This window comes from Bos mutus, chromosome 12 (assembly GCF_027580195.1).
Source record: "Bos mutus isolate GX-2022 chromosome 12, NWIPB_WYAK_1.1, whole genome shotgun sequence".
Taxonomy (NCBI): Eukaryota; Metazoa; Chordata; class Mammalia; order Artiodactyla; family Bovidae; genus Bos; species Bos mutus.
This window is the reverse complement of record NC_091628.1, coordinates 47423943-47451929: the sequence shown is the minus strand read 5'-3', so window position 1 is coordinate 47451929 and position 27987 is coordinate 47423943. Positions and strand designations below refer to the sequence as shown.

Here is a 27987-nt window from a genome sequence, read left to right as displayed (position 1 = left end):
GCCCTTAGAAGGCCAGCCAACGACAGTCTCGAAGTTTTTCCGCGAGCGGGGTACACTAATATCCTGGAGGAGGAAGGAGCGAACTTCTGGTTAAAGTGTGGTTGTGCAACAGGGCTCCGAGCGTGACACTTTCCGCCGGAAGAGCACTAAAGCGGGTCGGGATTCCGAGCAGGGAGGCGAGATGCTCAAGTCCAAGACTTTCTTGAAAAAGACGCGGGCGGGTGGCGTGATGAAGATTGTGCGCGAGCACTACCTGCGGGATGACATAGGCTGCGGTGCGTCGGGGTGCGCGGCGTGCGACGGAGCGCACGAGGGACCTGTCCTCGAGCTGCAACCCCTGGACCGGGCCAGCAGCCTCTGCCCGCAGCCACACTACTTGCTGCCGGACACCAACGTGCTACTCCACCAGGTGCGCCGGTAGGCGGGCGGAGCCGCAGCACCGCTGTCCCACCAGGAGAAAGGGAGACAGGGACACTGAGACCCTAGGAGGAGCGTCTTGGGCAGCATTACGTACTCAGGGAGAGGCAACCCCACCGGGACCCATGCCTCCTGCCCCCAGGCCAAGGTTCTTTTTCCTTGTACTGTTTTGTTTTTGTTTTTGTTTTTTTCAGTCTTTACTTTTTTGAGTTCTTGGAGTTATAAGAATTTTAGATACGTCAACTTTCTAACTCCTGCTGTCTCTTCTGCCTTAGATTTTAATGTCTGGAGGCCGGGGACCTGGGCTTCTGTGGCCTCCTGCCTGCGACCCTCAGGCAGCTTGTAAGTGCCTACTAGCGAAAACCATGTGGGCCAACGTATTTCTTTATTAATGACTCATTCTACAAAGCTTTGTAACTAGTTTGTTTACACGTGTTCTTCTTTAATCGACCTGAAGGGTTTTCTGTTGCAAAATAGCTCCTTAGTTTAATGTACAGGTAGTATTGAAAAAAAAAAAAAAACGGCAGAGTTTTAGGTTCAACAGAAGCAATTTATGAATGAACATGGGAAAAAATAACCATTTATTTATTTACTTAAAAGATTGATGTCCTTGAGGACCCTGCCATCAGGAATGTCATCGTGCTACAGACAGTTCTCCAAGAAGTGAGAAATAGGAGTGCTCCGGTATACAAACGAATCCGAGATATGACTAATAACCAGGAGAAGCATTTCTACACATTTACTAATGAGCACCATAGGTAGGGGGGAAATTACCTCAGTTATCAAAAAACTAGAATTAGCTAAATTGGGGGGTGAAAGTTCCTGGCTGTCATCTGTGACATTGTTGGAAGATACACTGTTAAGTTTCATACTTCTGGGAGTAGTGTTTGATTCTTACACAGTTTACAGACCTTGCTAAAGTCACATAGGCATTGATTGGGTCAAAGCCAGAACCAAAGTCTCCTGGTTCCTAGAACGTGGTAGGTCCTTTAATTTCCAAAATGTTTATATTTTGAATTGGTTTTAGCATGAGTTGAGCAGTAAGATTTTGGAAGATGAGATTTGCCTAGGTTTCTGATATACCATATTATATGAATAACCAACATAAGTTAATTAAATATAGGAGTTTGTGAAGGAGAGCTTTAAAAATATAAAGCAGGTATATTCTTAATGCGCTCTTAAAAGTTACACTAATACCTTATAACTGATCACATTGAAGACAGTAAGGTTAAGAAATATAATTCGTTTCAGGTTTAAGATGTTTGTTTCAACTTAATGTGTGATCTTAGAAAATATGGTATTCTCTATTTATTACATTGGGCTTCCTGGGTGGGTCAGTGGTCAAGAATCCGCCTGCCAATGCAGGAGATGTGAGTTCCATTCGTGGGTTGGGAAGATCCCTTGGAGGAGGAAATGACAACCTGCTCCAGTATTTTGCCTGAAAAATCCCATGAACAGAGGAACTTGGCAGGCTAGTCCACGGGGTTGCAAAGAGTCAGACACGACTGACGGACTGAGCGTGCATTTCTTGTATTACATAACTAATTTATAATGAATCGAATTTACTTTTATTAATCAGGATTTCTCAACGTTGCCATTATTGACATATTGGACTGGGTAATTCTTTGTTATGGAAAGGCTGTGTGAAGCACCGCAGGGTGATTAGCAGCATTCCTGGCCTATACTCTCTAGATGTCAGTAGCAAACCCCCCTCCCGCCCCGCCCCACCAAATCCCCTGAGCTGTAACAACCCAGAATGTCTTCAGATGTTGTGAAATGTCCTCCAGGGGGGAGGATATCAGGGGCAGTATCACCCCAGATACTGAGAACTGCTGGGTTAGACAGTGGATTGGATAATGAAATCCCATGGGCATATACAACTTTAAAAATATTTAATATCTCAAATTTCTCTTCCTTATTCTTATATCTCACACTTAAATATTATTTATGTAAAGAATATCAGTTAAGCACTTCAAGACTTACTATTTCTATCTCCTCCTTAAAATCCAAAAACAGGAACTTCACTGGTTTTCAGCACTCAGAGACCTAGTTTCTGTGGAGCATGACCATCAGATTTTTAATCCAGAGTTAACACTTCTGTTGGCTTAAGTGTAGTGAATAGAGCTTAGCAGTACTGGGGTTGACAGGAAGAATTAGGACACTCAGGCATGCTAAAACCAATTCAGAAATTTATGACCGTGTCTTTGATAATTCTAAAAGCATTAACAGGTGTGTGTATATTAAAGCAGGTTTATTTATATTAAGTGTAAAACTCTGAAATTGAGTCTTTAACCTTTAAGAAGTAGGTAGAAGTTATTGTGCTGAATTTTGTAATTGTTCTTAAATTTGGCTTTGAAGACAGATTTAAAGAAATAAGTATACTGACATTTGATAGCTCAGAGTTGGTAGACTTAGAAGGAATATGCAGTCATATCTGGGTCTTGTCTTTCATTCTCTTGATGGCCCTTGTCATGTATTGTGAGTTTATCGTAGATAATTTACAGGCATCATGTATTTAATAACTGCATTAATCATATGATCACAAGTTATCTAATCATACAATTGGTAACTTTTAGGAATTTCTGTTAATCTACAGTTTGAATGAAATCTCATTATCAGACCTGTAAAATATTAGTATAGTTTTTTTTTTTTTTTCAACAAACTGTTACTTTTTTTTTAATGTCCCAACCTATAGTATAAATTCTGATCTTGATTTTTTCTTTTGGTGAGATGAATTTATTTTAGCCCTTTTATTATTCCATTAATAATATGATTTTCTTCTTTCCAAGGAAATTGTTGTCTTAAAAACATCACTAGAAGGATCGTATTTATTTCCTCTGTGAGGTATAAATGTGAATACATTCAGGGGAAAAGATATACTATTGATTTTTAAGCTCAGTGATCATTAAGCATTTATGTCCAAAGACTTTTTACGTGTGCTTGATTCTGTTGATTTCCATTTCTTATCTTTCTCTTTTCCCCTTTTCATTACACTTAGAGAAACTTACGTAGAACAATTACAGGGAGAAAATTCTAATGACAGGAATGATAGAGCCATCCGAGTAGCTGCAAAATGGTACAATGAACATTTGAAGAATATGTCAGCAGAGAATCGGCTGCAAGTTATCTTCATAACCAATGACAGGAAAAACAAAGAGAAAGCCATAGAAGAAGGGATACCAGCGTTCACTTGTAAGTCTCCATGTAACCAGACTGTTCATGTTTGTAAATGCATGCAAAAATTATCATCAGGCCCATGGTCAGATGTTCATTTGACTGTTTTTGACTGTTTGGTATTTTCATGGTCGTATATAGCTTAATGTGATATTTTTGTATTTTTTTTTATTTTTCAACATTGCTAAGCTAAGCGAGTTGTGCCACCAGTGGCTGTTAATTTCCCTGTCAACATTTGGAATGGGCTTAGCAATAAAAGTTATAGACACACTTGATCCACTGCGTCTTGGGCTTGACTACCTCAACAGAGAGGGTCCCTCCCCCGCCCCCCAAAAATTTGACATGTGTACTGTCACAAATAAGATAAAGCATGTTCTTCTGAATCTAAGGGGGGATAAAAAGCACATTTAAATTTATCAAGAACAAAAAACTTATTTTTCAGGTGAAGAATATATAAAAAGCCTAACTGCTAACCCTGAACTCATAGATCGTCTTGCTTGCTTGTCTGAAGAAGGGGTATGTTTGAGTTTGCTTTGTTTTGTTTTTGAGAAGTGAAAGATTAACATAGCCACTTTGGGATGTTAAGCTTGTAATTACCAGATTTAGAAATTGGACTATCAGTGGGCAAGCTGGAATTGAAATAGGAGTTGGGTGATAAACAACACGAATGGCTGCCTTAGGCTTTTGATCAAAGTGCCATCCCCAAAGTCTTGACTTCTACAATGCCAGTGTTCACTGATACATCCTCAGCAGCCCAAGTAGGGCCTGGCACAAGGTGGCACTATTTGTGTGATTAATCAGTGAAGGAATTCATGGCTGGCTTGTGATAAGGAGTAGATATTTGACAAACAAACAAGTGGTGGGCACTGGAGAGAGAGTATCCAGCTGCAGTGTTAATTCCATAGGAGGAGGGAGGGCTCATAAGAAGTAGGACAGGAAGGGAAGGGGCCAGATAGTGAGGACTCAGGAATTTATTCTGTTAGTAATTTTTAAACTGTCATATAAAAGTCTCCCTAAAGGGCTGCTACTAAGAGAAGTTAGCACTAGGATTCTGGGCTCCCTATCTTACACTCTTAGGCTGAAAACATGAAAGGTTGATGAGAGTGTGGCTAGGAGGAATGGAGAACAGTCAGAAATGTTACTTATTTGGAAAACCACTCTAACCTGCATTTATAAAATGATACATTGTATCTCAGCAAGTTTAGAGGCAGAGGCACCAATAGAGGGTCACTGCAGTAGTGGATGTGAGAGGGAATCCTTAACCTTGTTTCCTTGAATGTGAAGTGTGTTTGGCAATAACAATGTCATAGCATTGTTAGGGTCAGATGGTGATAATGTTCAGTCGATAAGTCGTGTCCAACTCTTTGAGACTCCATGGACTACAGCACCTTAGGCTCCTCTGTCCTTCACTATCTCCCAGAGTTTGCTCAGGTAATAGTAGTGTTAATAAAATTCTTATCTCAGTGCCTGGCACATAATTATGGTAAATGTAAATGGTAGATACTATTAGGTTTTATATAATAGTATATTATATGTGCATCCAAGCTTTACAGCATTTTTTTCTCTGCCTGTTTTCAACCAGCTACTTCACAAAACTAAATAGAAGTGAAAAAACAAAAGCTGGACTTTATTTTTAGAATACAGGTAATAGGATTATCCTAATATATATGCACTAGTTACATGCAGCTGTTTAAATTTAATTCAGTTTACAGTTCAGTTTCCCAGTTGTGTGGTTCACCTTTCAAGTGTTCAAGAGCCCTTTGTGCCTACTGACTACCATATTGGAGATCACAGGAACACTTCCTTTAACACAGAGTTGATTTGGATAGCACTAAATGAAGTGGATAGGTCTAAATGAAGAAACAGGAAGTAATCCAACATTGATAATTCACAGTATTTGACTATGTACTATGATAGAGTAGCGGAGAAGGCAGTGGCACCCCACTCCAGTACTCTTGCCTGGAAAATCCCATGGACGGAGGAGTCTGGTGGGCTGCAGTCCATGGGGTCACGAAGAGTCGGACACGACTGAGAGACTTCCCTTTCACTTTTCACTTTCATGCATTGGAGAAGGAAATGGCAACCCACTCCAGTGTTCTTGCCTGGAGAATCCCAGGGAAGGGGGAGCCTGGTGGGTTGCCGTCTATGGGGTCACACAGAGTCGGACACGACTGAAGTGACAGCATAGCATGATAGAGTAGAGTAAATGTAGAATATAGTGAAACTGCAGTCAGTTCTATTATAGTACGTTTGTGTGTTCCCCAAAGTCACTGTGCCATGTAAAATTTTATATAATGAAAACTACAGAGCTTGGGCTTCCCTGGTGGCTCAGACGGTAAAGCATCTGCCTGTAAGCAGGAGACCCAGGTTCAATCCCTGGGTCGGGAAGATCCCCTGGAGAAGGAAATAGCAACCCACTCCAGTACTCTTGCTTGGAAAATCCTATGGACTGAGGAGCCTGGTGGGCTACAGCCCATGGGTTTGCAAAGAGTCGGACACGACTGAGTGACTTCATTTTCACTTCCACTTTCACAGAGCTTAAGGGAAAATGTGATTAGGGACACACGAAGAAAACTTCATGATGCAGTGGAAAGAGGGTTGTCTCGATTTAAACAGAAAGTTGTTACACCAAATGTAGGTGGTGTGGCTAATAAAACATGGTGATCTGAAGTAGCCAGTAGGTGTTTGAGGCATGTGTGTGTGTGTGGATGTTTGTGGATTCAGCTTGGTTCAGCTGGATGCAGTTTTCTGCTCTCACCTGGTAGTTTTCTAATTTACCAATTGCATTGGAACACATTTGTGTTTTCAGAACAAGCATGATAGGAGAGCTAACCATACTTAGCCAAGGCATCTAACCCAGATTTGGAATGTCAAGGCTTCCTGATAAAATTGTATCTAAGTTGAGATGGGAAGGATGTTAAAGCAAATTCCTTTGAGACAGAGACATTTTAGCTATGTTGTGTGTTAAAGGAGTTAATGACTAGGGGAAGAGCATTTCATGTGGAAGGAATAGCAAGTTAAAAGGCTCTGAGGTTAGAATAAGTTGGCAAGATCGAGAAATCCCTAAAAGTGTGGATGGGATGATGTGAGCAAGGGAGAAAAATGTTAGGAATGAAGTCAGAAATGTAGGCAGGGACCAGATCGTGTAAGGATGTAGTAAGTCATGGAGAAAAATTGGATTTTAATCCATGAGCACTGGACAGCTATTGAGCAGAATAATATACCTATTTCCCTGATCCAAGGAGAATAGGTTAGAAGCAGGGGCCTCCACTTAGATGGATATTTTAGTATCCCTGGGAGACAAGACAGAAAATTGGATCATGGTAGCAGAAGTTAAGGTAGGGAGAAGTCAGATGTTGTGTGTATTTCATTGATATAAATATTTTGTTGATTTTAGGATTTGGTGATAGATGGGGCTGTGAGGGTACAATTAGTTAATTAGTTAATTATTTTAATAGGCCATATCATTAATCTGTTTAATAGGTCATGTTCATGGTAGGTTTAATAGATCCGTATTTATTTTTAATAGGTCATGTTTATATGATTGTGAGGATGTTGTACAGGGGAGAATTTGATTTCAGAGAGAGAAGAACAAAGTTCTTGAGTAGAGGAGAGGAAGTGGTGGATAGATGCTCATAGGTGAGCAGATTCAGCATGGAGAGATAAAGCGAGTCTCGACTCATTGCTTCCGGTTCTCATTGTGGAGGTGGAGGTCCCTTATCTGAGAGTGAAGAAGGAAGACAAGGGACTTGGAGAGTTAGGCAGAAGAGAAGGTATAAAGTGATCTCCTTAGAAGATGGGAAATTTAGGAAGTGTAGAAGTCTAAAGGAGCCAAGCAGTTAGGCTGTTGGATGTTGAAGGTCTCGGAGGATCCTGGCAGGTGTTGTGGTGGATCTGCAGCAGGCCCCAGTCTACCTCTGTCTAACGGCTTTAGCTGTTTAAAATAATCTAAAGATAGCTTTTCTTGTGCTTTCAGGAACCACAGTCTTCTCATACATTTGAGGGTTCCTGTTACCCTTTATATACTCCTGCCCGCTCACTTGATCACATAGCTACACACCTTTATTTGAGGAGGCCTGGATGGGGTTGGAGGGGTACATAGAGTTTTTTCTTCGGTGGCTGATACCAAAATGTAATGAAGTGGAAATGTTTGTGTATGTTGTCTTAAGAATAAAAAGCATTTTTTTTCTTACTGTGCTATGTTCTTTGAAATTCATGAGTTGTATATACTGTAACGTGGATGGTTGTTTTAAATAATACCTGATAGTGATAATAGTTGTATATGGAGCATACCAAAGACTCACATACTAACTATATCTCTTGGTTTGCTTATTTCACAGAATGAAATAGAAAGTGGAAAAACAATATTTTCAGAGCATCTTCCGTTAAGTAAGCTACAACAGGGCATCAAATCTGGCACATACCTTCAAGGGACATTTCGAGCCAGCAGGGAAAATTACTTAGAAGCTACAGTATGGGTCCATAGCGATGACGAAGACAATAAAGAGGCAAGTGTGTACATGAATTCGTTTCAAATATTTTCTGTTCATTTTTTTCTTTCATCAGTGTTTCAGATTTTTGTACAAGAATTTAAATTTGCTTTATCCTCCTACTTTGTGAGCTTAAAGTAAGTTATGTGAGAGGTCACAGATGATAGAATTAATCTTTTTTTCAGGAAACTGCTTATTGAGGAAAAGAAATTTCTATTAACCCCTTTTAAGAGAATACAAATATAATCAATCAAAAACAAACCCCACTATAGTGCATCTGTTTTCTGCATTATGATCTATTATGGGAAATACTATTTTACCTAATGTATAATTGCTCCAGAGGGCTTCCCACACTTTAAAGCAAACAGCAGTCATTTTGGGGTGCTATTTGCCAAGTACTTGTCTTAGTGCTTTGAATGCTGCATTTCATTTAATTTTCAACTCTGCCTATAAAAGTAGGCATTCTTTTGTTTTACCAATCAGGACCCTGAGATTTAGAGAGATTAAAAATTCTGGTATTAATGTAAGAGTTATGTGGAACACATGAACACAACTTGTATTTTCTGACATTGTTTTTTCTATTTGATACTGAGAAATTTAGAGGGCAGAGGAAAGGGACACTATGAAGGAAGAGAAAATATAAAGGAAGGGAAATAGAAGCATAGAAACATCAGAATATATCTCAACTTCTTTAGGGCAACCTTCCCATTATTATACTGCCTTTGAAAATATCTGGGCATGTGTTCTTTGCTATTCACACAGATACTCTTACAAGGACTTAAAAATTTAAACCGAGCTATTCATGAAGATATTGTGGCTGTGGAGCTTCTTCCCAAGCATCAGTGGGTAGCACCATCTTCTGTGGTTTTACAAGATGAAGGTCAAAATGAAGATGATATAGAGAAAGAAGAGGAGAGAGAACGCATTGTATGAAACCAAACAGGTTTTATTTTTTGTCTGTGTAGCTTTGATTAATTTGTTAATGTATTAGCTTTGGAGAAAATTAAATGAAACAGTTTTGGAGACAGTTCAATGAAACAAGTTTCATTGCTTTCAGATTTATGGAATAAAATTATAGTTCTATAGGTTTAATGTATGTCATATACATAGTTGATTTCTTTTCCTCTAACTTAGTCTTTTAAATTAGTGTCTTACTTTGCTCAAATAAACAGGTTGAAATACAAAGTACAAAAAGACTTGAGTATGAAACTTGAACTCTGACATTCAGGTATATGATCTAGCTGAATTAGGTTTAAGTAAATAAAATTTTCTTTTTTTTTTTTTTTACAGATTTAAAATTTTCCAAAATGCTTTTATGCAATATTTAAAATCCCCTCAGCATAATAGATGTACTTCTAGGCCCTTAAAAATAGGTCTGTTTAATAATTCCTTCTCTGTTACCATGTTTATTATGATGAGAATCCTTTCTGTTGTTTTTTATGACCTAAAGTCTACCTGATAGGTATTTTTCCATTTTAGAATTATAAGAATGATACAAGTAGTTGGAATTCACAGAACATTAGTAGTTCTTCTCTTTATATGAATTATGATCACTACTTTGGAGTCTTACTATAACATTATCTTTACAAGGTCCAGGCCACAGGAGAGTATTAGAGGTGAAATACCATAGGGTTCTTTTGGTATTTCTAGTAAGAACTATTATTTATTTGGGTTTATATTTTGAATAAGACAAGCATTTAAAGATACATCTCTTTTTTTAAAATGAATTAATCAGTACCACTGTGCTCATTACTGGAAACTACTAAAATCCTATTAATGACCAGACCTGTGCATAAGCATGTGCATCGGTATGTGTCAGTAAATCCTCACATTAAAACTGAAGAGTTGGGTTCTCACATATTTATTCAGTTTTCTCTTTTTGATTTTTTTTTTTTTTTGTAGTGCTTTATTATAGAACTATTTTTGTGGTTTTGTTTGGCATGCTCTAGCATAGAATCTTGAAGCATCAAAATTCCATAGTTTTATGTCATAATTTACTGCCTAAAAAAGTATTAGTATCTGTATTCTGATTTTGAAGGGAAATTGTCTTATTATCCTTACAGGACAGATAACTGAAGGTTTTTACTTTTATTTTTACATCTCAGCTTAAGACTGCTGTAAATGAAAAAATGTTAAAGCCTACAGGTAGAGTTGTTGGGATAATAAAAAGGAACTGGAGACCATATTGTGGCATGCTTTCCAAGTCTGATATTAAGGAGGTGAGTAAGGAGCATGTTGCTATGTGATGGAAAGTAATGTACATTGAACAGAATTTAGAGCCCTCACCTTGCCCCCATCCCCAGCCTTTTGAGTGTAAATTCTTTTTTCCTAATGTTCTCTAGTCAAGAAGACATCTCTTTACTCCTGCTGATAGGAGAATCCCTAGAATTCGGATAGAAACCAGACAGGCCTCTACGTTAGAAGGACGGAGAATTATTGTTGCTGTTGATGGTTGGCCGAGAAATTCCAGATATCCAAATGTAAGCTTGAAGTAATAATTTAATGTTAGACTATTTAACTAAAACTTTAGGAATAAAGTTGCTTCTTTTACTGAAAATAGAATCTGTCTTTATATAAAATGCATGCTGAAATTTAGGAGTATTAAGTAGTACATCCAATCTGAAAATTAATCCTAGGAAATTCCAATGTAAATCACTTGGTTAATTTTACTCAGACTTCCCAACAAGTAATTTTTGGTGACGTTGACTACAAAATTAGTGTTTGAGACCTAAGTAGATTCTAGTAAACAAATTTTGAGGCTAGGATATTTGAAGCAACTTTTAAACTTGAGAGATAATAGGAACTAAACAGAGACCTTGTTTTGTGAGAACTGAACTCTCAGAAAGTCTCTACCATAAATCACTTGAGAAGTCTTGTCATTTTTAGCTTTAATTTACCTAATGGTCATTTTTAAGAATTGTGGAGAAAATTTAGAAATACTAAAGTGGTAATGTAAAATGTTCAACCATTTAGTGTAATAATAAAATATAAGTTAATAAACAGAAAGCTGTAAAATACACAGGTCTTATAATACTTTTTGGTTTTAGGGACACTTTGTTAAAAATTTAGGTGAAGTCGGAGACAAAGAGACTGAAACAGAAGTTTTGTTACTTGAGCATGATGTTCCCCATCAGGCTTTTTCACAGGCTGTTCTTAGCTTTCTACCAAAGATGCCCTGGAGCATCACTGAGAAGGTATGTTGAAAAGAATTCCTAGTGACTTTATGAATTACTGTATCTGAGCTACTAGTTTTATTTGATTTCTGTATGTGTCTTTTAAAAACCATGTAGAAACCTTATCCCCCTCCTACCTTGCATTTAGTTTGCTACAGAATGCTTAGGTTATCACGAAAATCATTTACTTTTCTAAAAGACAGACTTTTCTAGGGGACAGACACTGGCTGATATCACATTTTCCAAAGGCAAGGGGTTCACAAATTATAAATCATGAAGTGTTGTTATCATTGAGAAATAAAGCTACTTTTTATTATAATTATTGTTGATTTTATAGAGCTGTGTTACATCTGTACCACCAAAATTGTTTTTTATTTTTCAATAATATGGCATTTTTTAGGACATGAAAAACCGAGAAGACCTGAGACATCTGTGTGTCTGTAGTGTGGACCCCCCAGGATGTACTGATATAGACGATGCTCTCCATTGTAGAGAACTTGAAAATGGAAATTTGGAGGTATTTGTAATTATGATGACATTCTATTCAAAAATAGTTCTGGTCTTGAATTAATTTTCTTTTGACCCATTGTAGGATTTGTGAATTATTCATGTCAGGTAGAGTCTGTTGTAGCTACAGAGACTCATGGGCATGAAAAAGTTGAAATGGTAACTGTGACTGGCGTTGTCTTTTCCTTTTAGCTGAATTTCTTCTCACTAGAATTCCTTTAGTACATTTACCCAGTTAAACATGTTGACATCCTTTTTATCTTTTTAAGGTTGGTGTTCATATTGCTGATGTTAGCCATTTTATTAGGCCAGGAAATGCTTTGGATCAAGAGTCAGCTAGAAGGGGAACAACTGTATATCTTTGTGAAAAGGTAAATGTGTTAAATTTAAAGTGGAATTTTGATACATCTTTTCTGTCATCTGTTTTTTTTTTTTTTAATTTAATTTTATTTTTAAACTTTACATAATTGTATTAGTTTTGCCAAATATCAAAATGAATCCACCACAGGTATACATGTGTTCCCCATCCTGAACCCTCCTCCCTCCTCCCTCCCCATACCATCCCTCTGGGTCGTCCCAGTGCACTAGCCCCAAGCATCCAGTATCGTGCATCGAACCTGGACTGGCGACTCGTTTCATACATGATATTTTACATGTTTCAATGCTATTCTCCCAAATCTTCCCACCCTCTCCCTCTCCCTCAGAGTCCATAGACTGTTCTATACATCAGTGTCTCTTTTGCTGTCTCGTACACAGGGTTATTGTTACCATCTTTCTAAATTCCATATATATGCGTTAGTATACTGTATTGGTGTTTTTCCTTCTGGCTTACTTCACTCTGTATAATAGGCTCCAGTTTCATCCACCTCATTAGAACTGATTCAAATGTATTCTTTTTAATGGCTGAGTAATACTCCATCATATTAGCAAGGTGAAAAGACAGCCTTCAGAATGGGAGAAAATAATAGCAAATGAAGCAACTGACAAACAACTAATCTCAAAAATATACAAGCAACTCCTACAGCTCAACTCCAGAAAAATAAATGACCCAATCAAAAAATGGGCCAAAGAACTAAATAGACATTTCTCCAAAGAAGACATACAGATGGCTAACAAACACATGAAAAGATGCTCAACATCACTCATTATCAGAGAAATGCAAATCAAAACCACTATGAGGTACCATCTCACACCAGTCAGAATGGCTGCGATCCAAAAGTTTACAAATAATAAATGCTGGAGAGGGTGTGGAGAAAAGGGAACCCTCTTACACTGTTGGTGGGAATGCAAACTAGTACAGCCACTATGGAGAACAGTGTGGAGATTCCTTAAAAAACTGGAAATAGAACTGCCTTATGATCCAGCAATCCCACTGCTGGGCATACACACTGAGGAAACCAGAAGGGAAAGAGACAAGTGTACCCCAATGTTCATCGCAGCACTGTTTATAATAGCCAGGACATGGAAGCAACCTAGATGTCCATCAGCAGATGAATGTTTTATTGTTAATAAAGTCATCTGAGGTGTTTCCTGAGGAAGGGAGAGCCTCAGTATTTAGTGAAATATGAGTAATCACTTTGTTAATTTTGTAGTTTGTCATAATCATGGACACTTGGATTCTGAAACAGTGTGGAATAGTATATGAATTAGCTAAAGGACATACATAGAATAAGGCGACCTTAAGTCAGTGAAAATATTGCAGTGTTTTTTGTTACTTAGCCAAATACCAAGTAGATGTAGTTGATATGAGTTGTTGTGAAGTGTCAACTTGTCTTTGAGTAATTAATATATTTTCCATTTTTTTATGTATAGTTAAGTCGTGAGTCTGTTCTGCCACAATTACTATTTCTTCTTCATTAAGTGTGCTCCCAGAAACTTACAGAGAAAACTTGTGAGAGTAGAAGGGAAAGTCAAACTTAATTAACTGTCAGAGTTCTTCTGTGTCCCTTTTTTCCATAAGAATTCATTGTTTCTCTTTTTTAAGGGTGTTGAAAACACCATGCAGTTGGTGTGAAGCATTGGAGGAAGGTCCCGTTGTAGAGTTACTAGGGCTTGTGTGTGCTATCTAGTACAAACATTGTGTACAGAGCAGAGATTTCAAACTTTGAGGGCACAGCTAGGTGGCTAGTGTAGAGAACTTACCACTGACATGAAATCCAGTTTTCTTTCATTGCTTTTTTTTTTAAGTCAGTCAGTCATGTCCGACTGTTTGCAACCCCACGGGCTATACAGTCCATGGAATTATCTAGGCCAGAATACTGGAGTGGGTAGCCTTTCCCTTCTCCAGGGGATCTTCCCAACCCAGGGATTGAATCCAGGTCTCCCATATTGCAGGCGGATTTTTACCAGCTGAGCCACCAGGAAAGCCCAAGAATACTGGTGGGTAGCCTATCCCTTCTCCAGGGGATCTTCCCAACCCAGGAAATGAACCAGGGTCTCCTGCACTGCAGGCGGATTCTTTACCGACTGATCTATCAGGGAAGCCCATTGCTTCCTTCTTGTAAAAATTGTGTGTCTCTACTTCTCTAGAAATAGACTTGTTTTTTAATTTCACATTGTCTGAATTCTATTTACAGAGGGCTTCCACACCCCCGCTTAGAACATCAATGTTATTTGAGAATAGAACCTCAAATAAATGTACGGATATAGCTCAGTAATCTGCTACTTTTATTTTATCTATTTCAGAGGATTGACATGGTTCCAGAGTTGCTTAGCTCTAACTTATGTTCCCTGAGATCTAATGTTGACAGGTATTTATGCACGCTTCTTCATAAAAACATAGTATTTACTACTTTAACTGATTCCCTTTAACAAATACTGTCTTACTTTTGTCCATAGGTTGGCATTTTCATGTATTTGGGAAATGACTCACAATGCTGAAATCTTAAAAACGAGGTTTACCAAAAGTGTCATTAATTCTAAGGTTGGTTTCATGTTTAATATTTCATGTTGCACGTCTTTTTTACTTTTAACAATGTTCTAGATTGTTTTGAAAAAGTTAGGCGTATTAATAAGTTTTTCCCCAGTATTCCCACTAAATCTTGTTGTTTTCAGTTATCTGCTTAATTTTTGATGTTATCTAGAAATGAGATTATGTGGCAGTTTTTCTGTCTTCAGAAACTTAGAAAGCCTGTATACTTAGGTGACCAAGTAGATTCTTTTAGCCCTAATGTAGGAACTCCAGTATTTGAAGTTACCCCAATTTATAACTGGTTAGTATTTTAAAAGATGGTGTGTAAACCATCTTCTTGCTCCTCACACTTTTTCACTGAAGTGATATGAGCCACTGTTGAATTCTAGTAGAACTAGTCTGAAACTGATGTTCAAATAGAATGGAGCCAGATTACATTTCTCACTCCTTTTCTTCTTTTGTACCTTTCATCCGATTGCCTTATGTTCTCATTTTGCTCTGAATCTTCCTCTGTCTGCGAAACCCCCTTTCTCCAGTGATCTATTTTCTAAGTTTACCTTCTTTTTCTCTCCCTTTAACATAATTCTTTATTGATTAGCTAGTGGTTGGAAATAAAGCTTCATGTGAAACTGATAAGGAGTCATGTGTGAATGATTTAAATTTTCCTAGGTTTGTATTTTTAAATAAGGTGAGTTTATAATTCTCCCAAAGTTGGTTAGTGTAGCAAAATTTTATATGAAAAAAACTTAGTAAATATGTAACATAAAAAATTTTTAGACAAGGAACTCTTTGCTCCTAGTAGATAAGTTGGTTCTCCCAAGAATCTATCCTGATCTGCATCACCTAACTCTTTTTTACTATTCCTGATTTTTACTCAAAACTATTTAAAAAAAAAAAAAAAGGCTAAAAAAATGGCATTTTTCCATGAGGAGGGAAATATAGGAGCAGAGCAGAAAGCTGTTTATTTGGATTGTACTGGAAATTAGTCTTTTCTACTATGATTTTCTAATTCTTAGATTAAATACTTAATTTGGGGTATTTAGAAGATTTCCTATAAAACATGATGTCTGGATTCTTATAGTTTTATTATTTGCTGTGTGTAAGGAAGTACTGGTCATCTGGAAATGATTTCACTTTACAGTCGTTATCAAAGAATAATCTAACCTTCCTTTTATCTTATTTTAAATTTTCCTAAGTATTTATGCATTAAAAGAACAATGAAAGAAATGAGAATTTAACAATTCTACCATTTAATTTTGTTTTAATGTGAGTTTGCTTATGTTGTGTAATGCATCAGATAAGAGTTAATGAACCAGAAATCATCAATATTCAATATAAATATTATAACTAGGAATCTCTTTTGTTATTGATTTTAGGTTTTCTGAAATCATGGATATTTTATAGTGGAAACATAAATTTTCAAAAGTAAACCAGATTTTATAAGCATTTGTATTAATATATGGTTTCTTTTTTTAGGCTTCCCTTACATATGCTGAAGCTCAGATGAGAATTGATTCAGCAGCTATGAACGATAATATTACTACTAGTCTCCGTGGACTAAATAAACTAGCTAAAATTTTGAAAAAAGGAAGAATTGAAAAAGGGTACATTTCAAAAATATTAAGATTTATTTTAATTCTCCTGTCCTGCTGTTAACGATAACTTGTGAACTCTTTATGAAGTGTTTATCTTGGTCAATGATGAATTATTTAATAGGCTGAGTAGGGACTCTTAAGTAGATACATTCTATTTCTTCTAGCTACCTTTTTAAATATTAGCAACTTGATTCTGGACTGATGTTTGTTCAGGAGTTCTGTTATGTTGAAGACCTTGATATGTCTGAATTAAAGGTCTTGAAGAAATTGTAGGAAGGGAAGATCTTCTTGAGACTTTTCTATGGCTTGTTCCTGATTTTAACTAGAAACGATTTTCAGGACTGAATGTTTTTTCTCAGATGTTTCAGTAAAGACAAATGAAGTCCTTGCACTTAGAGTTGGAAGAGATTTTTAGAGCATGTTTAATCCAACATCTTCAGTTTTTAAATGATTAGGGGTTACATTGAAGCAGTCTTACCAAAGATCTGATCAGTAGCGGCAGATTCACATCTTTTAGCTGTTATCTCATGGCATTTGCCTGACTGCAAAGGAGTTTTAAGGAATATCCACGTACCCAAATCTGTTGAAGTAGTCAGAAGAAATTTGATTCTTGAAAAACATCATCAACTGTCAGAGTAAAGCAAGAACTTGAGCCTTTCATATGTTGGTCTCTGGATGCCCATGCCCATCCAAAGTGGAGTCACAAGTGGTTACTGAAAGTGGTTTTGTTGGGTAGTCCAAACTCTAGATCTCTGCTGTTTTCATAAGATGTGCCTATTAAAGCTAAAATTAAAGAAGATTAAAAATTCAGTTCCTGAGTCACATTAGCCATATTCCAAGTGCTCAGGAGCCACATAGCAGGCTGGTGGCTACCATATTGGATAGGGTGGATTGAGACCATTTTCATCCCTGCAGGACGTTCCATTGGACAGTGGTGTTCTAGGTATTTATGCTGAGCCACCCCTACCTAACTCTACTCATATTTCAGTTTTCTGGGAATTTTCTTATGATCCTAAATACTAAACTTGAAACTGATTTGAAAAGAAATTGAAAGGATAATTTGGATGCAGTAAAACCCAGTGAAAACTTTATTGCTCAAATTTATCATTAAGACGTAAATAAGACGACTATAATTTGATTTCTTTTGTAATGCAAGACAACACATTTTTCATTGTATTCATTTATTGAAGGTTTACAGTATGCCAAGTATCAGAAGGTTTGTTGTAAAAGCAAAGTGAATAAAACCAATTGAAACTATTTTGGCAGTTTTAAAGTAAGAGATGTAGATTTGTATCTATAATGTAGATTGTGATTAGGACAGAAAAGCTATTTATTTAATTTGAAAAACACTCTGTACTTCTAGTTTTGAAAGTAGATACTCATCTACTGGTAAAATCTATCATTGAGTCTTCTCAGTCTTAGGGTGAATAGAGAAAGCAATCAGTTAAAAAAAAAAAGAAGGTTATCTTTCACCTTCTTAAAGGATATGTTTTGTCTTAAATTATATCTGTCATATGTCTATCTTAAAGGATAAGAGTTATGTTTTAAATGTTCTGTGAGGAAATAATGATCAAATATGATTAGTGTACCTTGCTCTTTAGGTCAAGCTGTATTAACACATTAATTGTAGTGTAGAACCTTGTTGTATTGCTCAAGTTATTTGTCATGGAAAGAAAGGCATACTTGTTCAGATTTCCTCTCGTATTCCTTCTGTAGTTCTTGCAGTAAAGGTGAGTCAGGGAAAAAAGGACTTGGAATCCCACTTGCCCCAAACTCATCTTTTCCCCTTCTTTGTGATTGTCTGAAGTTACCCAGCCTCAGTAAAATTTAGTTACTGGTTGATTTGGAGCTGACCGGATGCAGATAGGTTCATGGTGTAAAACCACATTATGCTTGCCTTGTGGGAATATACTTTTCAAAGAAGAACTTGCCAAATCTTTAAATGAGCTGTGCATGTAAAGCACTTAGCCTGGTATATTATCTGACACATAGTACTCAGATACTAATAGCCATCAGTATCTGTAACGTGAGTTGTGGTTTATCAGTCTCCTCATTGGCTGGTTGAGTGTATGTGGAAGATACTTTTGAACTGAGGATCTTTTGGTGCTACTCATTTGTCCAGGGCAGCTTCCCTTTTGCCTCTTTCCACCATCCCTCACCCTAATACATTGTTTCCTGTAGTAAATAAAATATAACTGATTGCATTCTTTATGAAACTTATCAAACCCTCTCATTTTGGGTACAGAAGACATTCTTTATCCTGAGAAACACAAGGACTCATTTTGTTGTATTGATGTTGTCCTGCCTTTTAAAATTGATTTTAGAACTGTAAACTATTGGGCCATCTGTGAAAATATAAAGGAACATAAAAGTTAGCAGGTGGTTATAAAGCTTTCAAAAAAGAAACTGTCACATACTTGCTTTAATCATTTCTGTTTTAAGAGTCACTTCCAGAGTTATATCTGTTACTGCTCACATAACTGATTCACCTCCTTATTTTATTTAGGGCTTTGACTCTTTCTTCTCCAGAAGTTCGATTCCACATGGACAGTGAAACTCATGATCCTATAGATCTGCAGACCAAGGAACTCAGGTATGCAATTTTTTTGATGGGTAGTTGGTAAGATTATTATTTTAATATAATATCTAGTGTATATATTAATAAAATGTTTCTACCCCCAAATATCTATTTTAGTGGAGTTATGATTTCTGTAGAGAAAAATAAATATGGTTTTACTTTCTAGTCTCATCTAAAACTCAAATACCTTATTTGTATTATAAAAGAAAACTTGCCAGCTTCATTTGTCTTAATGTGTGGTGTATTAGAACTTGACTAGTAATACTTATGGTAAGTAAAGGAGGATTGCCCTCATTAATTTCCTAAGTATTTAATAGAGAATATACTGTGATAGGACAGACCTGGGCCAAAACCCTGGAATCTAAAGTCACACGGCCTCAATTTGGATCCCATTTCTGCCAGTGACTCCAGACAAATTATTTGACCTCTTTACACCTTGATTTATTTGTAAGTAAAATAGAATTGGTAGTGGTACACACTCATAGGGTGTGTGAAGAATAGTCAGAGGTTAAGCCTTGTTATTGTTTTATTGATTTATGTTAAGGTTTAGGAGGCAAGGGCTTCCCTGGTGACTCAAACGGTAAAGAATCTGCCTGCAATGCAGGAGACCTGGGTTCGATCCCTGAGGCAAGGCTGATTTTGATTAAGTCAGAGTTAGGCCTCTTTCCATACCTGTTATATAAGGTGATTCTGAAATTAAGCATGCATTTACACTTTTCTAGCAGATGACCAAGAATTAAAACAGGATTATACTCAAGTTTGTTAGTTAGGACCAGTGTGTGCTTTATAGCTTTAGAGCTACAATTTAAAAATACCTTTGGGTAAACTATGCAAATAAGTCTAATGTTAGTAGGAACAGTGTACACCCACTACCAAGGGCTCTTTTGAGGAAAGTCTTGAATCTTGTTTTACCAAAGTAGAACATCACCCATTTCTTCTTACCAAGAATAAAAGCCACAATTCTAAGAGATTGTCCCCATAGTTTTAAAGACATGTTTGGAGGTCTTCCTAATTTAAAAAAAAAAAAATTAATATACTTCAGGAGTCTTGTCAAGAAGTTATGTTGTTAAACAAGGAAACATGAGTGACATTAATAATGCGTGTTCAGTAAATTGGGAGAAAGCACTATTAAACAGAACACAGGGACTTACCTGGTGATGTAGTGGTTAAGAATCTGCCTGCCAATTCTGGGGGCACGGGTTTTTTTCCCTGGTCTGGGAAGAAGACTCCACATGCCTCGGAGCACCTAAGCCCATGTTCCACAACCGCTGAGCCTGTGCTTTAGAGCCTGCAGGCCACGACTGCTGAAGCCTCCTCACTCTAGAGCCCATACTCTGCAATAGGAGAAGACACTACAATGAGAAGCTTGCTCACCGCAACAGAGAGTGACCCCTGCTCACTGCAGCTAGAGAAAACCTCTCAGCAGTGAAGACCCAGTGCAGCCAAACAAATAAATAAAATTATTAAAAAGAAACAGCAGATCATTTACTAATATTTTGTATACATAAATCATTTACTGTGTTTAATGAAAAACAGTATCAAATTGGTTGAGTTTTGAAGTCAAGTCATAATGGGCCCATATCCTGTTACACTAGTAATTCTGACCTTTAGCGAGAGATTAATATTACACATCTTTCGTTTTCTCATCTACAAAATAGGACTAATACCTATATTCCTATGTATATACATATATGTATATGTATGTATATACATGCACACATACCACAATGTAAACAGCACTTATAGCACAATGCCTGGGACATAATAAGCACCCAAAATAACTATTTTAAATATCTTTTCATTTGGGGGATTTGTTGGTGAAAGTTTCAATTTTTTTTAAGCCAATATTGATATGACCTAAATAGCTTTTAATTCTTAGAAAACTGTATTTCTGTAGATACAGAATTAAATAAAAATCTCTTCAGACTCAGTGTAAAGAGGTGAAAATGCTTATGATTTAGATTTTACATGTAAAGCTTCTGTTTTTTAATGCCGCTTGTAAAATATCCTTTAGCATAAGATTTACTCATGCAGTAGGTAAATTGTAAGAGATTGTTAGCATAGTAACTGAGAAACGAAAGGGATGTTTAGTTCTTAAAAATACACATGTGTATACACGCATGATGTTTGCATAGGAATTTTCATTATCTCGACAGAAAAGATAACTTGTGAATAGAAGTTATATAGAAGTATATAGAAATCTCATTCTTTTTCCTTATTTGATGTCTTTTCATTTGGCAGAGAAACAAATTCCATGGTGGAAGAATTTATGTTACTTGCCAATATCTCTGTTGCAAAAAAAATTCATGAAGAATTTTCTGAACACGCTCTGCTTCGAAAACATCCTGCTCCTCCTCCATCAAATTATGAAATTCTTGTTAAGGCAGCTAAATCTAAGGTATGGTTCCATAGCTAGAAACATCATCTGTATTCGTGTTGTGATGTAGTGTTTGCAGTGAATAATCTGTAGTCACATTTCCATAAAAGTTTTGTTGTTTCCTGATGCAAAAATGTGCCAGTAATTCTTTTCATTAAAGAAATCATCTAACTTGGGTATGGTCATCTCTTCACACATTGAAATCATTTGCCCTGTACTAAAGCCAGATGTTCCAAACTACATTATTTATAATATCCTGAACATATTAAACTTTTCCATATCTCTGTGCTTTAACACATTTTTTCATGCCTGTGTTACTTCATGCCTCCTCTGAACTGCCGACCTTTAAAGACTTAGTTGTTTTTTTTCCTCTTTATCTTCAACTCACTTCAGTCCTCTTTATTTCACATCCCTAAGAAAGAAGTCCATTTTTGCAAACATGGAAAAAAAGAAAAAACATAGAAAGGGGAACCCATTTTCTCAGCCCCTTATACCCCCTGCCTCTGGTTAGTAGACTTTATTTAGACATGATTACCCCTGCTTTTGGGGTGACTATGGCTTACATTGGTTTTCTTTGGATCACTTGCTCAGGCCACAATGTTCCTGTCCAGAAGAGAGGGATGAAAGGGTGTTGGATCTCAGAGCATTATTCTAAACAGGAGGATGCTGGTTTCTCATTTTTCAGACCTTTATGGTGGGCCGGCTCCTATTATATCCATCAGAACATTATCAGCTTCTCTTCTCCTCCAAGGCTTACTCTGTAAATTGGAGAATTTTCTCTTATTGTCCTGTTTCTTTCTGTGACCTGGGTAGAGGAAGGAAAGTTTATGTGTTTTTGCCTCATCTTGCAAAGTAGAATCGGCAGTTAACTGCTGTATCATCATGTTGACCTGTAGTCACCAATACCTCTGGCCTTTACTTCTACATTGAATGGAGAAAAAGGGTCTGTAGAGAAAATCCCAACATGTGGAAACGGAGCCAGATCTGCTTTGATGTTCTTCCACCCCAACAAAGATTAGGCGAGCACGGCTGGACTGAGAGGTAGCACTACTGCTCCCACTGTTCTTTCCCCCTTGAAACTTCTTGAGAGCGTTGGTACTTCAGTACCTTCAAATAAATTCAGAGAAATTTAAGGTTTGATACTACACAAACCCACCATGACTTTTACTAAATTTATTTTCAGTTTTCCTAGGTAAGGCTAAAAGGCATAAACACTTATTACCTGGTTAAAAGACACCCTACTTTTTCAGCCTGATCAGTTATATTTTGAAGACATGGCTGGTAATGATTTTTAAATGTTTAATTTGATCCCTTTTCCCTATTCTTTGGGCTTCTCTGGTGGCTCATATGGTAAAGAATCTGCCTGCAATGCAGGAGACCAGGTTTGATCCGTGGGTCAGAAAGATCCTGTGGAGAAGGGAAGGACTACCCACTCCATTATTCTTGCTGGAGAATTCCATGGACAGAGGAACCTGGCAGGCTACAGTCCATGGGGTCCCAAAGACTTGGACACGACTGAGTGACTAACACTTTTCTCTGTTTATTCACAGAATTTGGAAATTAAAACTGATACAGCCAAGGCTTTAGCTGACTCTTTGGACCGGGCGGATTCACCTATTTTCCCTTATCTAAACACCCTGTTAAGAATATTAGCAACTCGCTGTATGATGCAAGCTGTGTACTTCTGCTCTGGAATGGATAATGATTTTCATCACTATGGCTTAGCATCCCCAATATACACACATTTTACTTCACCCATCCGAAGGTACTTTTTCTCCTTAACAAATGAGAGAGAGAAGATATTTCGAATTGTAAAAGGATATTTAAATGCTAACATGGCATGGTTCTTATTTTTTCTTCATGTGTCTAGATACGCAGACATCATTGTTCATCGCTTGTTGGCTGTGGCTATTGGAGCTGACTGTACTTATCCAGAGTTGACCGACAAACACAAGCTTGCAGATTTATGTAAAAATCTCAATTTCCGGCACAAAATGGCTCAGTACGCTCAGCGTGCATCTGTGGCTTTTCATACTCAGGTATTTGCCTTCTGTCACTAATATTAGCAGAAATGAAGTTTTGTTCACTTTTCATTTGATTGCAGAATTTTTTTGTTGTTAACTTCAAAATACTTTAAAGGTAATCCTTAATAAGGTTGTCTGCTCTTTTACAGTTATTTTTCAAAAGCAAAGGAATAGTAAGTGAAGAAGCTTATATTCTATTTGTAAGGAAGAATGCTATTGTGGTATTAATCCCAAAGTATGGTTTAGAAGGTACAGTGTTTTTTGAAGAAAAGGACAAACCAAATCCACGGCTTATATATGATGATGAGGTACAGTATTTCTGATGGTTTTATTTTGGGGTTTTTCTTTCGGTGGGAAGGGGAACACTTTGTCTTCAGTAGCTTGCAAGTGGTACCTCTAACTGGTAAAATTTTTTTTGTACCCTACAGAATTTTATGCCTATTAGCGTTTTACTCACAATTTCTCACCTCAGTATATGTTGTCATCTACAAAAGTTACTAATTTCTTTCTACTCTATAAAGTTTTCCCTTCTAAGGAAAACTTGAATTATGCTTTGTTCCTGGTGGACAAATGGATTAAAGTAAAGGAGTAAATGGCTGTTGATAGCTCCAAGAAGGGAATTTTATCATCCAGTTCCCAGTGTGTTTTACCTGACACACTCCCTACTTCCCTGACCTTAATAGAAGTACAAAACAAATTCTGCCCAATTACCTGTGTGCTTCTGTACAAGACCAACAATTTGCTAGTTAAAGGGTTGAGAATCCTGCAATTAATGAATAATATATTGGGACCAGAGTGAAAGGGAGAAGTTTGCACATAAATAGGTCATTTGTATGTGAGGGTGTTAGATTAGTGGTTTTGGTTATGTTGAACACCTAGGTGCTTATTAAATATTGAAGTTATTTTTAAACTTAAACTTTTAAATTAATTTGGAAGATAAATTATAAAGAATAAGAACCAAGCTTCAAGTGGAAAAAGGCAATTAAAAATAGCAAAATGTGTTTTGTTTAGATACCATCACTTAAAATAGAAGATACAGTATTTCATGTATTTGATAAAGTTAAAGTGAAAATCATGTTAGACTCATCCAATCTTCAGCATCAGAAAATCCGAATGTCCCTGGTAGAACCACAGGTAAGACCAGATTTACACTGTTCGTGTTGTGGTGGAATAAACAGTACATATTTTGTGAAAGGCAGTGGTACAGTCCTGAGTTACTTCTGTTTAGTTATAGAATCTTCAAAGTAGTGTGCAGGACAGGTATCTACAGAGGAAATCCTATTTTCTCACTGATGTCCGTAGGCCGCGGGAACCCAGGCATCTTGGGCTGCTTCTGAGTTCCTTGGTTCCTCAAATGGAATCCTGAGATCTACCTAGTTCTTCATTTTTACCAGTTTTGAAATCTGCACTTTTGAAAAGCAGTTTAAAGTGTGATTCACCCTAAGACATTGGATCTTAACCTTGGTTCTGCCCCCAACACACCTGAGGCCTCTAATGCCGACAGTGGCTGTCAGTAGGAGAACCTGAGTGTTATGGCTAAACACCCTTTCCAAACGACAGGCGCCGGTCTTTCGAGATCATGTCTGCCTGCTACATTCTGAAGCACTATTCTTTTGTGTGTGATACACATACATACATACACTGTGTGGAAAACTGTTTCCCCTTCCCCCCACCATCCCTCCATCTTTTTGAACCTCAAAGTGTCAGTGAAGAAGAGGAAGATTAGATTGAGGTTTCTTCATGTTACGCTTTTACTCACCTGTTTTTCCCATTTTGCATTACTTTAGATACCAGGAATAAGTGTTTCTGCTGATACTTCAAACATGGACATTAATGAACCAGAGAGAAAGAAGAAGAAGCTTCAAAAATAGCTACAGTCAACAACAAAAAACTTCAAGGATTGGTTTCCTTTAAAACGAAGAGAATCTTGAGAGAACACTTGTAAACCTAAGAAGTGTGTGAGATAGTTTACTTCTAAGTACATTTTCATGAATTTTAAAATTTGCATTTTTATTGAACCGTTGACTGTGTCTGTCCCATCATACTGCTTCCTTTCAGGATTAAAGAACTATTTATGCAGAAAAACTCAATTGAATAACCATCACTTATATAGTGACAGGACAGCAACTGAGGGAATCTGTGAAGATCACTGAAAGGGAGCACTCACCTGCTCACTGAAGAGGAGATGAGTCTTGCATAATTTATCTACTATTGACAGAAAAAAAACTAATTTTCCTATGGAGAAAATATAACATTTTTAGAAGCAAGGAACAATCTAAGTCTTGAAAGGTGTCACTGTATGGGATGGCAATTTTTAGATTTCAAGACAATGAAGTCCAGAGCTGTCAGGGTGTTCAGCATTTAATTTCCTCTGCCATCTTTAATTTACCTCATATTAGGGCGTCCCAGGTGGCATAGTAGTAAAGAATCTGCCTGCCAGTGCAGGAGACTCAAGAGACGTGGGTTCAGTCCCTGGGTTGGGAAGATCCCCTGGAGGAGGAAATGGCAACCTATGCCCGTATTCTTGCCTGGAAAATCCCATGGACAGAGGAGCCTGGTGGGCTGCAGTCAGTGGGGCGGGGGTGGTGGGGGAAGGTCACAATGAGTCGACCATGACTGAGCAACTTGTACACATATGGCCACAACTTACATTGTACTCCTTTGCTATTAAAAACCTGCCTTTTATTAGTGTTCCGTAAACAGATGTGACTGGGAAATTGGTGAAGGGATGAAGTAGAATATTTTGATCTGACTGGGAAAATGGTTATTTGTTTTAATACCAGGTAAGTGTGATCATCAGTCTTGACCTTCAGCTCAGATATGTCCCTGAAAATAACACATTAGGGTTCAAAGAAAGCTTAGAGATGGCACTTTAAATGTCACAGCATATTAACTTATAAAAAGGGGGTAATTAATGCCTTTTAAATTGCATATATTTGTATCAGATTATGTGGGCAAGGAGGGGTTGTATGAGGTGTTGACTGAAGTGTTGCATTTGGTGTGCCAGTGACAACTGCTGTGTCAACCACAAAGATTATTAATGATAAAGTCAGTATTTTCGAAAACATTTTGAGATAGTGCCGAGAAGATGGTGCAAATCACCTAAACTTTTGCACATGATAAGTTTGCAGGAAGAAAGCCTGGCTTACTGCAAGATAGAGATACCCTAAAACATTTTACTTTGCTCATTCAATTTCCAAAGTACTGACAGTGTAGCAGGCTTGTCCCTAGTCAAGCAAACGATCTCTGCCTTGAAGGAGCTTGGAGGGCATTGAGTGAGACTAGCACACACACCGGCAGGTGTAGCAAGTGGGAGCGATTACAAGATGTACAGTCATCCATCCAGGCACTCAGTAATTGTAAGTACAGTACTGACCCAGGGATTTCTGCAGAAACCACCGCCTGTGGCCAGCAATATGTTATGTAAGTGAATATCGAAACATTCCAGGTAACAAAAGATGGATCTCTGGTCAATAAGTTGATAAAATAATTGTTCCCATTTCCTGGGACTGAGTAAAACATCCATATAGTGTGGCAGAACTTGTTTCAGTCAGAGGAAAAGCCATGAGTGAACTAAGCCTAGAGCGCCAGTCAGCAAGCCTTGTCCACAAAGGCCAGTCGTGTCAGCCTCCACCAGCCAGGTGCTTTGTGTCACTCCACCCTTCTGCTCTTGCAGAGAGAAAGCAGCCATGGACTGCTTTCTGTTTATGTAAACAGATGAGCATGGCTACTTTCCAACCTTATTTACACATGGGGAAATTTGAATTTCATAATTTTCATGTGTTTAACAAAATTGATTTCCACGTGGCACCTCTCCCAACCATTTAAAGATTCTTTGCTCATGGGCCGTGGTCTCCCTATGGTTGAGGAAAAAGGTTTCAGGTTAAAACAAGGCTACACTGACCTCATATATCTCTTTCCAGATTTCTTCTCTTGTGCCTCTTTTATAAGGAAGTCCTAATTCAGGCTCTAGTCCCTATTGAGTAGCTCAAAATGACCAGAAACCTTATTTTCACCCTTGAAGCCTTTTCCTTGATAATCTAAGATGCTTCAAATGCCATTTCTTATGGTAAGCAACATAAATATTTCATTTAAAAGGCCCTGTTGGATAAAGACTATTATCCCCATGTAACAAACAGGTGAGAGGTTGATCGAGGTTTATGGCCTATTTCGGGTAATAAGTGACAGAGGAGGGACTTGAATTCAAGTTATAGTCACAGCTACATTTTTTCCCGCCTTGTGCTATTAAAAAAGCACAACCAAGGAAGTCCTACTCCTGGGATCTAGAATTCCTCTTATGTACGATTGTTTTAAGTTTCCATGACCCCCTGGAGAAGGGAATGGCAGCCCACTTCAGTATTCTTGCCTGGGAAATCACATTGATGGGAGCCTGGCAGGCTGCAGTCCATGTGGTTGCAAAGAGTCGGACAGGACTGAGCCACACACGTTAAAGCCTGTGACTGAGGACTCGACTTCCTAACGCACTAATCAGCCGTGGAACTGGTGGCTGATGGCTTTAATAGTTAGGGTCCTGAGGGGAGGATAAGGCAGGTACACAGCAAGAAATAAGCCTTGCAGGCTGGCAGGAAGTTTACAAGGTGCACAGAAGGAAGGGAGGATGTGACACGATGAGAGGATATCTTTATTTCCTAGGGCTACACGTGAATTATTATTCCTTAAATGAGACATTTTTTAAGAGGTGATTTGTAAAATCTGGGTATACATTCTCCAAAGGTAAAGA

General features: G+C 37.6%; 1 protein-coding gene across 5 annotated transcripts; it reads left to right on the top strand.

The window, feature by feature from the left end:
- The first annotated feature begins 67 nt into the window (after window positions 1–67).
- On the top strand, window positions 68–27985 carry DIS3 (DIS3 homolog, exosome endoribonuclease and 3'-5' exoribonuclease). Of its 5 annotated transcripts, XM_070380573.1 has the most exons (22): window positions 432–565; window positions 693–759; window positions 1018–1175; window positions 3416–3609; window positions 4034–4107; window positions 7932–8099; window positions 8844–9008; window positions 10187–10300; window positions 10424–10561; window positions 11129–11275; window positions 11655–11771; window positions 12031–12132; window positions 14447–14511; window positions 14600–14684; window positions 16149–16276; window positions 18774–18860; window positions 21087–21243; window positions 22773–22987; window positions 23093–23261; window positions 23396–23554; window positions 24258–24380; window positions 25034–27985. In XM_070380573.1, the coding sequence occupies exons 3-22, from the start codon at window positions 1123–1125 to the stop codon at window positions 25115–25117; spliced, it is 2544 nt and encodes an 847-aa protein (XP_070236674.1). In that variant the 5' UTR covers window positions 432–565; window positions 693–759; window positions 1018–1122; the 3' UTR covers window positions 25118–27985. The 5 variants fall into 5 exon arrangements, with proteins under 5 accessions (XP_005894441.2, XP_005894440.2, XP_070236676.1 ...); XM_005894379.2 differs by lacking the exons at window positions 432–565; window positions 1018–1175 and adding an exon at window positions 68–413; XM_005894378.2 differs by lacking the exons at window positions 432–565; window positions 693–759 and adding an exon at window positions 69–409.
- Window positions 27986–27987: the final 2 nt, after the last annotated feature.

What these genes read in the sequence shown, in the direction of transcription:
- DIS3 (XM_005894378.2), top strand. Translation starts at nt 182, where the DNA reads ATGCTCAAGTCCAAGACTTTCTTGAAAAAGACGCGGGCGGGTGGCGTG. An exon ending in TTGAAAATGGAAATTTGGAG is followed by an intron (nt 11,772 to 12,030) that starts GTATTTGTAATT and finishes TATCTTTTTAAG; the next exon opens with GTTGGTGTTCATATTGCTGA. An exon ending in AAAGGAAGAATTGAAAAAGG is followed by an intron (nt 16,277 to 18,773) that starts GTACATTTCAAA and finishes TATTTTATTTAG; the next exon opens with GGCTTTGACTCTTTCTTCTC.